At 55.8% G+C, this 14,950-nt stretch overlaps 1 protein-coding gene across 1 annotated transcript in view; it reads left to right on the top strand.

Moving 5' to 3' along the window:
- Window positions 1-2,171: 2,171 nt before the first annotated feature.
- LOC139240215 (ras-related protein Rab-11A-like) overlaps window positions 2,172-14,950 on the top strand; it is a 31,277-nt gene continuing 18,498 nt past the window's right edge. Inside the window, exon 1 of the mRNA XM_070868686.1 lies at window positions 2,172-2,280. Coding sequence (XP_070724787.1) covers window positions 2,241-2,280 — 40 coding nt within the window. The 5' untranslated portion in view covers window positions 2,172-2,240. The remainder of the gene's footprint in view (window positions 2,281-14,950) is intronic.

Consider the following 14,950-nt stretch of genomic DNA (forward strand, 5'->3'; position numbering starts at 1 on the left):
GGGAGGGGTGTAGGGGCTGGAGGGGGTTACAGAGATAGGGAGGGGTTGTGGGGCTGGAGGGGGTTACAGAGATAGGGAGGGGTGTAGGGGCTGGAGGAGGTTACAGAGATAGGGAGGGGTGTAGGGGCTGGAGGGGGTTACAGAGATAGGGAGGGGTGTAGGGGCTGGAGGAGGTTACAGAGATAGGGAGGGGTGTAGGGGCTGGAGGAGGTTACAGAGATAGGGAGGGGTGTAGGGGCTGGAGGGGGTTACAGAGATAGGGAGGGGTGTAGGGGCTGGAGGGGGTTACAGAGATAGGGAGGGGTGTAGGGGCTGGAGGGGGTTACAGAGATAGGGAGGGGTGTAGGGGCTGGAGGGGGTTACAGAGATAGGGAGGGGTGTAGGGGCTGGAGGGGGTTACAGAGATAGGGAGGGGGCGAGGCCAGGAAGGGGTTTGAATATGAGGATCAGAATTTTAAAATCAAACACGTTATGAAACATGTCTCTCCAGATGAAAACTGTTGAGATAACGTGTACTGGGCAGATGTATTACAGTCAATTGCAGTCAGACTGGCCCAGTTATAAGCCGTGTCACAAACTTGAACAGCAGGATAAGCTTGGGCTGGTAAGTGGCAAGTAACCTTCGCGCCCCACAGTGCCAGGCAATGGCTATCTTCATCAGCGAGAGTCTAACCACCGCCCTTTGACATTACCATCGCCAAATCCCCCCCCATCAACATCCTGGGGGTCACCATTGACCAGAAACTTCACTGGACCAGCCACATAAATACGGTGGCCACAAGAGCGGGTCAGAGGCTGGGTATTCTGTGGCGAGTGTCTCACCTCCCGACTCCCCAAAGCCTCTCCACCATCTACACGGCACAAGTCAGGAGTGTGATGGAACACTCCCCACTTGCCTGGATGAGTTGCAGCTCCAACAACACTCGAGAAGCTCGACACCATCCAGGACAAAGCAGCCGCTCGATCGACACGCTACCCACCACCTTCAACACTCACTCCCTCCACCACCGGCGCCCCCTGGCTGCAGTGTGTACCGTCTACAAGATGCACCGCGGCAACTCGCCAAGGCTTCTTCGGCAGCACCTCCCAAACCCGCGGCCTCTACCGCCTAGAAGGACAAGGGCAGCAGGTCCATGGGAACACCACCCCCTCCACATTCCCCTCCCAGTCACACACCATCCCGACTCGGGAATATATCGGCCGTTCCTTCATCGTCGCTGGGTCACAATCCTGGAACTCCCTCCCTAACAGCACTGTGGGAGCACCTTCACCACACGGACTGCAGCGGTTCAAGGCAGCGGCTCACCACCACCTTCTCAAGGGGCAATTAGGAATAGGCAATAAATGTTGGCCTTGCCAGCGACGCCCACATCCCTGGAACTAATTAAAAACAGGAGGATTAATTGGCAATAATCTGCCCCCTGGGTTAAGGCCATATCCCGGGTCTGTCTGTCTGTCTGTCCTGGGTCGGGTCTGACTGTCTGTCCCGGGTTGAGTCTGCCTGTCCTGGGTTGGGAGTGTTTGTCTGTCCCGGGTTGGGTCTGTCTGTCTGTCTCGGGTTTGTCTGCCTGTCCCGGGTTGGGTCTGTCTGCCTGTCCCGGGTTGGGTCTGTCTGTCTGTCCCGGGTTGGGTCTGTCTGTCTGTCCTGGGTTAGGTCTGTCTGTCCGTCTGTCCCGGGTTGGGTCTGTCTGTCCTGGGTTGGGTCTGTCTGTCTGTCTGAGATTTGTCTGCCTGTCCCGGGTTGGGTCTGTCTGTCTGTCTCGGGTTTGTCTGTCTGTCTGTCCCGGGTTGGGTCTGTCTGTCTGTCTGAGATTTGTCTGCCTGTCCCGGGTTGGGTCTGTCTGTCTGTCTCGGGTTTGTCTGTCTGTCCCGGGCTGGGTCTGTCTGTCTATCTCGGGTTTGTCTGTCTGTCTGCATGTCCCGGGTTGGGTCTGTCTGTCTGCCTGTCCCGGGTTAGGTCTGTCTGTCTGTCTGGGGTCTGTCTGCCTGTCCCGGGTTGGGTCTGTCTGTCTCGGGTTTGTCTGCCTGTCCCGGTTGGGTTTGTCTGCCTGTCCCGGGTTGGGTCTGTCTGTCTGCCTATCCCGGGTTGGGTGTGTTTGACCCGGATTGGCCCGGCTCCGCCCAGTCCCCGCCCCCTTGCCCCCATTGGCCGAGCAGCCGGTCCCGTGCCGAGAAGTTGCGAGTTTGAGGAGTTTGGGGAAAGTTGGAGCGGAGCCCGGACCAGGAGCAGGAACTGCAGCATGGGAGGCAAGGAAGACGAGTATGACTATCTGTTCAAAAGTAAGTAAGTGTGTGATAGTTAGAAGGACAGAGGGGGAGAGGGGAGACACAGGGAGAGAAGGAGGTGGTGGGTGGGGAGAGAACCTCTCCCAGTGCCAGTCAGTGACTCACACCTTCTCTTTCAGCTGAAGGTGTGTGTGTGTGTCACTGAATATGACTCTGTGTGTGTGTGTGTGTGTGTGTCTCTCTCTCTCTCTGTCTCTCTCCCCCCCAGGGACAGGTACACTGTGTTTGGGGGATAACATCCACTGTTCCTGTCCCAGGCCTGCCCTGCCGACAGTACGAACAGCCGGGCTGTGCTGGGGTTCCTGGTTACACACTGTGCACAGGTTCAGCGGAGCCTCGGCTCGCTGGCTCCGCTGGGGAGGTGTTTATTTTAAAGGGACAGAGGCGTCGTGGAGAAAACTGATTTGATGAGCAACATGTTGGTTTGCTGGGGCCCTTTTTAACCGGGGCGGCGACAGGGAAGCTTTAACTGTGGGGGAGGAGTGAGGGGAAGGGCCCCTTTAACCAGACGGGAGGGGGAGTGACGGGAAGGGCCCCTTTAACCAGACGGGAGGGGCCCCTTTAACCAGACGGGAGGGGGAGTGAGGGGAAGGGCCCCTTTAACCAGACGGGAGGGGGTATTGATGGGAAGGTCCCTTTTAATTGTGGGGGAGGAGTAAGGGGACAGGGGCCCCTTTAACCAGCGGGGGGGGGGGGGGAATGGGCGAGTTAGGGAACAGGAGCCCCTTTAACCAGGGGCCAGTGAGGGGAAGGGCACCTTTAAACAGAGTGGGGAGGTGGGGGGCGAGTGAGGTGACCAGGACCCCTTTAACCAGGGTGGGGGGAAGGGAGTAAGGTAATAAGAGCCCCTTTAAGCAGAAGGGGGTGGGAAGAAAAGAAACAGGGTCCCCTTTAACCAGAGGGGAGGAGTAAGGCAACAGGAACCCTTTTAACCAGAAGGGGGTGGGGAGTAAGGGAACAGGAGCCCCTTTAACAGACAGCCCCCTCCCCGAGGAGTGGGCACAGTTTCCTCGGTGCTCACTCGCTGGGCCCCTACATTACCAACCATTGCAAATTGACAAGTCCCGGGACTGGGAGAGGGAGCAGGAGTTTGCTTGAGACCACCTTTTGTGGTGCGATCGTGTGGCAGGCTCATCGAACCCAAGTCCAAAGGGGAAGAGAAGTTATCACTGGACCTGCACAGGAAGGAATGGTGTGACTTTGCTTCAAGTGTGTGTGTGTGTGTGTGCTTATGTCCCTTGCGCCCTGTTTGAGAGAAGAACAAACCTTTATATAGCACCTTGCTCAACCTTGGGGCATCTCGAAGATCTTTGCAGCCAATGAAGAAGGTTTTGGAGTGTAGCCACTGTTGTAATGTAGGAAACGATGCAGCCAATATGTGCACAGCAAGCTCCCACACACAGCCAGGTGACAATGCTCTGGGTTGTTTTGTGTGATGGTTGAGGGATAATTATTGGCTTCGGCACACTGGGGAGAACTCCCCCCTTGCTCCTCTTCCAACATTGCCATGGGATCTACGCGAGAGAGCAGACGGGGCCTCGGTTTAATGTCTCATCTGAAAGATGGCACCTCCCGACAGTGTGGGCGCTCCCTCGGCACCGCCCCCTCCGACAGTGCGGCGTTCCCTCAGCGTTGCACTGGGAGCGTCGGCCTGGATTATGGGCTCTGATCTCCGGAGCGGGGTCTCGAACCCACAGCCTTCTGACCTCTGACTAGAACGCTGCCCACCGAGTCTTGGACTCTGAGTGTCCGTAACTCCAGCCAGAGGCGGTATCGCTGAGTCGGGTGATGCGGTGTGTCTGGTACAGGGCTAATAATCCAGGGGACATGAGGTGAAATCCCACCAGGGCACTTTTTTGTTTTTTAAAAAAAAAACAAAACTGGAAATAAAAAGGAGGCCTCGGCAGAAGTGACTGTGAAGCTGACGGATTGTGGTTGGGGGAAAACCCAACTGGTTCACCGACACCCCTTCAGGGGAAGGAAACATGCCGTCCTTGCCTGGTCTGGGCCTATATGTGACTCCTGTCCCACGCCCAATGTGGTTGGCCCTTAACCGGCCCTTTGGAGTGGGCCTAGTGAGCAGATCTGGTCGCGTCCGAGACTGCTGCAAAGGTGGTACTATGATCATCATCATTGGCAGTCCCTCGGAATCGAGGAAGACTCTAACAATGAGTCCTCAGGTGGCTGAACAGTCCAATACGAGAGCCACAGTCCCTGTCACAGGTGGGACAGACAGTGGTTGAGGGAAGGGGAGGGTGGGACTGGTTTGCCGCACGCTCCTTCTGCTGCCTGCGCTTGGTTTCTGCACGCTCTCGGCGACGAGACTCGAGGTGCTCAGCGCCCTCCCGGATGCACTTCCTCCACTTAGGGTGGACTGGTCTTTGGCCAGGGACTCCCAGGTGTCGGTGGGGATGTTGCACTTTATCAGGGAGGCTTTGAGGGTGGTCCCTTGTAACGTTTCCTCTGCCCACCTTTGGCTCGTTTGCCGTGAAGGAGTTCCGAGTAGAGCGCTTGCTCTGGGAGTCTTGTGTCGGGGGCATGCGGACCATGTGGCCCTGCCCAGCGGAGCTGGTCGAGTGTGGTCAGTGCTTCGATGCTGGGGATGTTGGCCTGGTCGAGGACGCTAACGTTGGTGCGTCTGTCCTCCCAGGGGATTTCCAGGATCTTGCGGAGACAGCGTTGGTGGTATTTCTCCAGCGACTTGAGGTGTCTACTGTACATGGTCCATGTCTCTGAGCCATACAGGAGGGCGGGTATCACTACAGCCCTGTAGACCATGAGCTTGGTGGCAGATTTGAGGGCCTGGTCTTCAAACACTCTTCCTCGGGCGGCCGAAGGCTGTTCTGGCGCACTGGAGGCGGTGTTGGACCTTGAGGGCAACTGGGGACAGGCGGTAAATACCAATGACACCCACACCCCCGAGGAATGAACGACTGAGAAAAGAAACTGGCTTGTGCAAATTGAAATTTGTGGTAAATGAGGCCCTTGTGAGACACTTGTATTGATTGTGAAACAAAACTGCGCTTATCTGAATCCTGTGTGTGTCGGTGTTGCAAGTGAATGTCTCAGTTCCTTGCTTCAGCTCCGCCTCTCCCTGTCCAAAGCTCCCTTAGTGTTTAATGGCCTCATTCTCTCTCTTATCTGATTTTTTTTTTCTTCTTCGAACAGCTATGTGCTGTTGCAACCCTCCCCCTGTGACCTCCAGACTCCGACTATTCCAACACTCTGCTGGCCGGCCTCTCCTTCCACCCTCCCTAAGCTTCAGCTCATCCCAAACCCCCTCCCCCGTGTCCTAACTCGCACCGAGTCCCGCTCACCCATCACCCACTGTGCTCACTGCCCCCGTGTCCTAACTCGCACCGAGTCCCACTCACCCATCACCCCCTGTGCTCACTGCCCCGTGTCCTAACTCGCACCCAGTCCCACTCACCCATCACCCCCTGTGCTCACTGCCCTGTGTCCTAACTCGCACCGAGTCCCGCTCACCCATCACCCCCTGTGCTCACTGCCCCCGTGTCCTAACTCGCACCGAGTCCCACTCACCCATCACCCCCTGTGCTCACTGCCCCGTGTCCTAACTCGCACCGAGTCCCACTCACCCATCACCCCCTGTGCTCGCTGCCCCGTGTCCTAACTCGCACCGAGTCCCGCTCACCCATCACCCCCTGTGCTCACTGCCCCGTGTCCTAACTCGCACCGAGTCCCGCTCACCCATCACCCCCTGTGCTCACTGCCCCGTGTCCTAACTCGCACCGAGTCCCGCTCACCCATCACCCCCTGTGCTCGCAGCCCCTGTGTCCTAACTCGCACCGAGTCCCACTCCCCCATCACCCCCTGTGCTCGCTGCCCCGTGTCCTAACTCGCACCGAGTCCCGCTCACCCATCACCCCCTGTGCTCACTGCCCCGTGTCCTAACTTGCACCCAGTCCCGCTCACCCATCACCCCCTGTGCTCGCAGCCCCCGTGTCCTAACTTGCACCGAGTCCCACTCCCCCATCACCCCCTGTGCTCGCTGCCCCCGTGTCCTAACTCGCACCGAGTCCCGCTCACCCATCACCCCCTGTGCTCACTGCCCCGTGTCCTAACTCGCACCGAGTCCCACTCACCCATCACCCCCTGTGCTCACTGCCCCGTGTCCTAACTCGCACCCAGTCCCACTCCCCCATCACCCCCTGTGCTCACTGCCTCGTGTCCTAACTCGCACCCAGTCCCACTCACCCATCACCCCCTGTGCTCACTGCCCCGTGTCCTAACTCGCACCCAGTCCCGCTCACCCATCACCCCCTGTGCTCACTGCCCCGTGTCCTAACTCGCACCCAGTCCCGCTCACCCATCGCCCCCTGTGTTCGCTGACCCGTGTCGTAACTCGCACCGAGTCCCGCTCACCCATCGCCCCCTGTGCTCGCTGCCCCGTGTCCTAACTCGCACCCAGTCCCGCTCACCCATCACCCCCTGTGCTCGCTGCCCCGTGTCCTAACTCGCACCCAGTCCCGCTCGCCCATCGCCCCCTGTGCTCGCTGACCCGTGTCCTAACTCGCACCGAGTCCCGCTCCCCCATCGCCCCCTGTGCTCACTGCCCCGTGTCCTAACTCGCACCGAGTCCCGCTCACCCATCACCCCCTGTGCTCACTGCCCCGTGTCCTAACTCGCACCGAGTCCCGCTCACCCATCACCCCCTGTGCTCACTGCCCCCGTGTCCCACTCACCCATCACCCCCTGTGCTCACTGCCTCGTGTCCTAACTCGCACCGAGTCCCGCTCACCCATCACCCCCTGTGCTCGCAGCCCCCGTGTCCTAACTCGCACCGAGTCCCACTCCCCCATCACCCCCTGTGCTCACTGCCCCCGTGTCCTAACTCGCACCCAGTCCCGCTCACCCATCACCCCCTGTGCTCGCTGCCCCGTGTCCTAACTCGCACCGAGTCCCGCTCACCCATCACCCCCTGTGCTCACTGCCCCGTGTCCTAACTCGCACCCAGTCCCGCTCACCCATCGCCCCCTGTGCTCACTGCCCCGTGTCCTAACTCGCACCCAGTCCCGCTCACCCATCACCCCCTGTGCTCACTGCCCCGTGTCCTAACTCGCACCCAGTCCCGCTCACCCATCGCCCCCTGTGCTCACTGCCCCGTGTCCTAACTCGCACCCAGTCCCGCTCACCCATCACCCCCTGTGCTCACTGCCCCGTGTCCTAACTCGCACCCAGTCCCGCTCACCCATCGCCCCCTGTGCTCACTGACCTACATTGGCACCCGGTCCGGCAACGCCTCGATTTCAAAATTCTCATCCTTGTTTTCAAATCCCCTCCTCACCCTCCCCGCCCCCCCCCCCCCCCCCCACTCCCACTCCAATCTCTGAAAGCTCCTCCAGCCCCTACACCCCTCCCTATCTCTCAGCTCCTCCTACCCCTACACCCCTCCCAATCTCTGTAACCTCCTGCAGACCCCATACCCCTCCCTCTCTCTCTAACCTCCTCCAGACCCACAACCCCCCCCCCCCAAAATCTCTGCGCTCCTCCAATTCTGTCCCCTTGCCCATCCCCCGATTTCCATAGCTCCACCATCGGTGGCCGTGCCTTCAGCTGCCTGGGCCCCGAGCTCTGGAACTCCCTCCCGAAACATAGAAAATAGGTGCAGGAGTAGGCCATTTGGCCCTTCGAGCCTGCACCGCCATTCAATGAGTTCATGGCTGAACATGCAACTTCAGTACCCCATTCCTGCTTTCTCCGCCCCTCTCTCCTCCTTTTTAAGACGCTCCTTAAAACCGACCTCTTTGACCAGCTTTTGGTCACCTGTCCCCAATATCTCCTCCTGTGGCTCGATGTCCATTTTGGTGTTTTGATTACGCTCCTGCGAAGCGTCTTTGGGTGTATTCCATTTAACGGCGCTGGATAAATGCGAATTGTTGTTGTGTTCCCGTATCCCGGCAACTTGGAGGCCTGCCCCACGGAAGATTTGATTGGTTCTCTTTTTTCCCCCCTCCCCCCCCCCCCCCCCAGCCCATTGCACTTTGACCCCTGACCTGGAGTTACTGTCCACCTGGAGCGACACTGACACTCTCCTACTGACTGAGACCTCACCATTCGCCCTGGGGGAGTGGTCCGTGCGGCAGAGAGACCCCCCCTGCCTCAGCCAGAGATGAGTGGTGAAGGATAGAGGCTCGGACATAGTGACCAATTGGGGCCTGAGCCCTGGGCCCCCTCTCACTGCACAGGTTCACACAGTCACCCAGCACAGGAGGATCCCATTGGGCCCACGGAGCCCGTGCTGTGCCGGCTCTGTGACAGAGCGATCCAATCAGTCCCACTCCCCCCTGCTCTTTCCCCACAGCCCGGCACATTTCCCCCCCTTCCAGTATTTACCCAATTCCCCCGTTTGAAAGTCCCCGATTGAATCTGCTCCCACCGCCCTTTCAGGCAGCGCGTTCCCGATCACAACAACTCGCTGCGTCAAAAACACATTCTCCCCATCTCCCCCTCTGGTTCCCTCGCCGATTATCGTCAATCTGTGTCCCCCTGGTTACCCACCCTCCTGCCCCCGGGAACAGTCTCTCCTGATTTACTCCTCAAAACCCCTCGTGATAGTGAACCCCTCGATTAAATCTCCCCCTTAACCTTCTCTGCTCCGAGGAGAACAACCCCAGCTTCTCCAGTCTCTCCCTGTCACTGAAGGCCCCTCATCCCCTGGGACCATTCTGGTCAATCTCCTCCCCACCCTCCCCATGGCCGTGACATCCTTTCTACATAAGAACATAAGAAATAGGAGCAGGAGTAGACCATACGGCCCCTCGAGCCTGCTCCGCCATTTAATACGATCATGGCTGATCTGATCATGGACTCAGGTCCACTTCCCTGCCCGCCCCCTTATCCCCTTATCGGTTAAGAAACTGTCTATCTCTGTCTTAAATTTATTCAATGTCCCGGCTTCCACAGCTCTCTGAGGCAGCGAATTCCACAGATTTACAACCCTCTGAGAAAAGAAATTCCTCCTCATCTCAGTTTTAAATGGGCGGCCCCTTATTCTAAGACCATGCCCCCTAGTTCTAGTCTCCCCCATCAGTGGAAACATCCTCTCTGCATCCACCTTGTCAAGCCCCCTCATAATCTTATACGTTTCGATAAGATCACCTCTCATTCTTCTAAATTCATTGAGTAGAGGCTCGACCTACTCAACCTTTCCTCATAAGTCAACCCCCTCATCTTTCGTGAGGGACTGCTGTGTCTATAGCGAACTCGACAACGTGCATTTATATAGCTCCTGTCACATCCTCTGGACGTCCCAAAGCACTTTACAGCCAGTGAAGTACTTTTTGGAGTGTAGTCACTGTTGTCATGTAGGAAGAAACAGCGCAGCCAATTTGCGCACAGCAAGCTCCCACAAACATGTTCTCCATCGTCATAGAACTAGGGGGCATAATCTTAGAATAAGGGGCCGCCCATTTAAAACTGAGATGAGGAAAATTTCTTCTCTCTGAGGGTTGTAAATCTGTGGAATTCGCTGCCTCAGAGAGCTGTGGAAGCCGGGACATTGAATAAATTTAAGACAGAGATAGAGAGTTTCTTAACCGATAAGGGGTTATGGGGAGCGGGCAGGGAAGTGGAGCTGAGTCCATGATCGGATCAGCCAAGATCGTATTAAATGGCGGAGCAGGCTCGAGGGGCCGAATGGCCGACTCCTGCTCCCATTTCTTATGTTCTGTTTTTTAGTGATGTTGATTGAGGGATAATTGTTGGGGCTGAGAGACTTTGAAGGCCCAGGGTTCTGCTTAGTGCTGTCAGGAGGAGAAACTGGAAACGATTGCCCCTCATTTACTGCCCAGACCCCTCATCATTTAAACACCCCGATTAAATCTCCTCTTGACCCTCTCTGCTTTAAGGAGGACAATCAAGGAAAACCCAAAGATGTTGTTGTAAATACATTCAGAACAAGAGGATAATTAAAGCGTAGGACCTATTCGAGGTAATGTGTGTGTGGAGGCGGAAGATGTGGGTATGGTTTTAATGAATACTTTGTCTGTTTTCACACGAGAAGGGCGATGCAGACATTGCAATCAGGGAGGAGTGTGAAATATTAGATGAAATAAAAAGAGGCAGTATTAAAAGATTTAGCAGCTTTGAAAGGCCCATATGAAACGTATCCCAGGCTGTTGAGCGAAGCAAAAGAGGAAATAGCAAAGGCTCTGACCATCATTCTCCAATCCTCTCTGGCTACAGGTGTGGTGCTGGACGACTGCTAATGTGGTACCTTTTTGTATAAAAAGGGAGAAAGGGATAGACCGAGTAATTACAGGCCAGTCAGCCTAACCTCGGTGGTGGGAAAATTAATGGAAAAAATTCTGAAGGACAGTATAAATCTTCATTTAGAAAGACACGCATTAATCCAGGACAGTCAGCACGGATTTGTTAAGGGAAGGTCGTGTCTGACTAACTTGATTGAATTTTTCGAGGAGGTAACCAGGAGGGTCGATGAGGGTGGTGCGTATGATGTAGTGTATATGGATTTTAGCAAAGCTTTTGATAAGGTTCCACATGGCAGACTGGTCACGAAAGTAAAAGCCCATGGGATCCAGGGCAAAGTGGCAAGTTGGATCCAAAATTGGCTGAGGTTGGAAGCAAAGAGTAATGATTGATGGGTGTTTTTGTGACTGGAAGGATGTTTCCAGTGGGGTTCCGCAGGGCTCAGTGCTGGGTCCCTTGCTTTTTGTGGTACATATCAATGATCTAGACTTGAATGTCGGGGGTATGATTAAGAAGTTTACAGATGATATTAGAATGGGCCGTGTGGTTGATAATGAAGAATAAAGCTGCAGACTGCAGGAAGATATCGATGAACTGGTCAGATGGGCAGAACAGTGGCAAATGGGATTCAATCCGGAGAAGTGTGAGGTAATGCATTTGGGGAGGGCTAACAAGGCGAGGGAATACACATTAAATGGTCATACACTGAGAAGTGTAGAGGAACAGAGGGACTCTGGAGTGCAGGTCCACAGATCCCTGAAGGGAGCAGGCCAGGTGGGTAAGTTGGTTAAGAAGGCACACGGAATACTTGCCTTTATTAGCCGAGGCATGGAATACAAGAACAAGGAGGTTGTGCTCGAACTGTATCAAACACTGGTTAGGCCACAGCTGGAGTACTGCGTGCAGTTCTGGTCACCACATTACAGGAAGGATGTGATTGCACTGGAGAGGGTGTAGAGGAGATTTACCAGGATGTTGCACTAGAGAGGGTGCAGAGGAGATTTACCAGGATGTTGCACCAGAGAGGGTGTAGAGGAGATTTACCAGGATGTTGCACTAGAGAGGGTGCAGAGGAGATTTACCAGGATGTTGCACTGGAGAGGGTACAGAGGAGATTTACCAGGATGTTGCACTGGAGAGGGTACAGAGGAGATTTACCAGGATGTTGCCAGGACTGGAGAATTTTAGTGATGAGGAAAGATTGGATAGGCTGGGGTTGTTTTCTTTGGAACTGAGGAGGCTGAGGGGAGACCTGATTAAGGGGTATAAAATGATGAGGGGCCTGGATAGAGTGGATAGGACGGTCCTATTTCCCTCGGCAGAGGGGTCAACAACCAGGAGGCATAGATTTAAAGTAAATCTCCGCCTCTCTACCTCTCTCCTCCTTCAAGACGCTCCTTAAAACCTCCCTCTTTGACCCAGCTTTTGGTCACCTGCCGTAATATCATCTTATCTGGTTTGGTGTTACATTTATTTTTTGTTTAGTAATTGCTCCTGTGAAGCGCCTTGGGATGCTTTACTACGTTAAAGGCGCTATATAAATGCAAGCTGTTCTGATGTCACGCCTGTCCGCTGTTCAGTCTGCGTCTCTCTCTCAACTGAGCCTTGGGCCTGTGTTAAACAGGGCGTGGTTACAACGTTTCTGGGGAGATTTTCCGTTGCATAATGGTCACTAGCCTGTTCTGTCTGTCGTTTCCTTGCCACAGAGTCCATTGGGATGTACACGGTGCGTACAGGAGACACTGGGACACATGCACACGGTGTGTGTACAGGACACACACGCACAGGCTTGACTAGTTACTAGGCCTTGCGACAGTGGTGGTTGGTGCCTGAGGTTTTTGCTGCTTGTGCAAGTCCTGTCCATGGTGCAATGTGAATTCCTCTTTCTCCGAGCTGCCCGAGTACTCGCAGCTGATTGGTCAAGTGGGCAGCAAGCTTGCCTCCGAGTGAGGAGGTCATGGGTTCGAGTCCCCACTCCAGAGACCAGAGCCCATAATCCAGGCAGGCACTCCCAGGGCGGTACTGAGGGAGCACCGCACTGTCGGAGGGGCAGTACTGAGGGAGCGCCGCACTGTCGGAGGGGCGGTACTGAGGGAGCGCCGCACTGTTGGAGGGGCAGTACTGGGGGAGCACCGCACTGTCGGAGGGGCAGTACTGAGGGAGCACCGCACTGTCGGAGGGGCAGTACTGAGGGAGCACCGCACTGTCGGAAGGGCAGTACTGAGGGAGTGCCGCACTGTCGGAGGGGCAGTACTGAGGGGAGCACCGCACTGTCGGAGGGGCAGTACTGAGGGAGCACCGCACTGTCGGAGGGGCGGTACTGAGGGAGCGCCGCACTGTCGGAGGTGCCGTCTTTTGGATGAGACATTAAACCGAGGCCCCGTCTGACCTCTCAGGTGGATGTAAAAGATCCCGGGGCCACTATTGGAAGAAGAGCAGGGGGAGTTCTCCCCGGTGTCCTGGGGCCAATATTTATCCCTCAACCAATATCACTAAAACAGATGATCCGGGTCATTATCACATTGCTGTGTGTGGGAGCTTGCTGTGCGCAAATTGGCTGCTGTGTTTCCCACAATACAACACTTTGGAAAAAGCACTGGATTGGCTGTGATGAGATTTGGGACATCGCGATGTGGTGAAAGAGCCTGCAGGAGGTCTGTGTCTCTGTCCTGCTGGTATTTTACCGGTCTCTGGGGGCTTGATAGGACCGTGCGGGCTGCTGGCGGCAGCTCTGTCTTGCCGTCGCGCCTTCTGTCCATCGGGCTTGGTACCCGGTGTAACCGTTCAGCTCCGCACTGTCTATTGCCACCTCTAACATCGCTCCTCTCCGCCCCCTGCCTCAGCTCATCCGCTGCTGAAACCCTCATCCTTGCCCTCGTTACCTCCAGACTTGACTATTCCAACGCACTCCTGGCTGGCCTCCCACATTCTACCCCACGTAAACTAGATGTGATCCAAAACTCGGCTGCCCCCGTGTCCTAATTCGCACCCAGTCCCACTCACCCATCACCCCCTGTGCTCACTGCCCCCGTGTCCTAACTCGCACCGAGTCCCGCTCACCCATCACCCCCTGTGCTCGCTGCCCCCATGTCCTAACTCGCGCCGAGTCCCGCTCACTGCCCCGTGTCCTAACTCACACCGAGTCCCGCTCACCCATCGCCCCCTGTGCTCATATGCCCCGTGTCCTAACTCGCACCGAGTCCCGCTCACCCATCACCCCCTGTACTCACTGCCCCCGTGTCCTAACTCGCAGCGAGTCCCGCTCACCCATCACCCCCTGTACTCACTGCCCCCGTGTCCTAACTCGCACCGAGTCCCGCTCACCCATCACCCCGTGTCCTAATTCGCACCGAGTCCCACTCACCCATCACCCCCTGTGCTCGCTGATCTACATTGGTTCCCGGTTAAGCAACGCCTCGATTTCAAAATTCTCATCCTTGTTTACAAATCCCTCCTCCAGCCCCTACACCCTCCCTATCTCTCACCTCCTCTGGCCCCAAAACCTCTCAGATCTCTGCGCTCCTCCAATTCTGCCCTAATGAGCATCCCTGATTATAATCGCTCCACCATCGGTGGCCGTGCCTTCAGCTGCCTGGGCCCCAAGCTCTGGAACTCCCTCCCTAAACCTCTCTGCCTCTCTCTCCTCCTTCAAGACGCTCCTTAAAACCGACCTCTTCGACCCAGCTTTTGGCTAATTTCTTCCAATGCAGCTCGGTGTCCAATTGATCTACCTTATAACTCTCGCTCTCTCGCTCTCTGCCACTGACGCTGTGTGGTGACCTGTACACCTGGATCTGAATGCAGTCCTGGGTGCTGTGTTATCGTTGGAAGGGGTGGGGAACGTCTTGTTTGGCAGCAGCCCAACCTGTGACTCGCTTCCTCACCGCTTTCACAATCTGCCTTCTCTCCAGGGACAGGCACTGCTTGCTGAGGCCTGGGCCCTCCCCCTTGGGCTGCAGCATCAGGCAAGACCCCTGCTCGGGCCTAGATGTTAACTGCTGGAGGTGTACCCGATGTCAGCCTGTGTTGTCGGCGGGCTGGGCGGGGTGTGGAGAGAGGCCAGTTCAAGGTTAACAAAATATGTTTTTGGGTGGGAGAGTGAAGAAAGAAAGACTTGTGTTTATATAGCGCCTTTCACAGCCACTTTATCGCCCAGCGGGACATTGAATTATACATTTCCAAATCAGGCAGAGTCAGCATGGTTTTATGAAGGGGAAGTCATGTTTAATAAATTTTCTGGAGTTCTTTGAGGATGTAACGCACAGGGTGGATAAAGGGGAACCAGTGGATGTGGTGTATTTGGATTTCCAGAAGGCATTTGACAAGGTGCCACATAAAAGGTTACTGCACAAGATAAAAGTTCAGGGGGTTGGGGGTAATATATTAGCATGGATAGAGGGTTGGCTAACTACCAGAAAACAGAGTTGGGATC

Source organism: Pristiophorus japonicus, chromosome 30 (genome assembly GCF_044704955.1).
Source record: "Pristiophorus japonicus isolate sPriJap1 chromosome 30, sPriJap1.hap1, whole genome shotgun sequence".
NCBI lineage: Eukaryota > Metazoa > Chordata > Chondrichthyes > Pristiophoridae > Pristiophorus > Pristiophorus japonicus.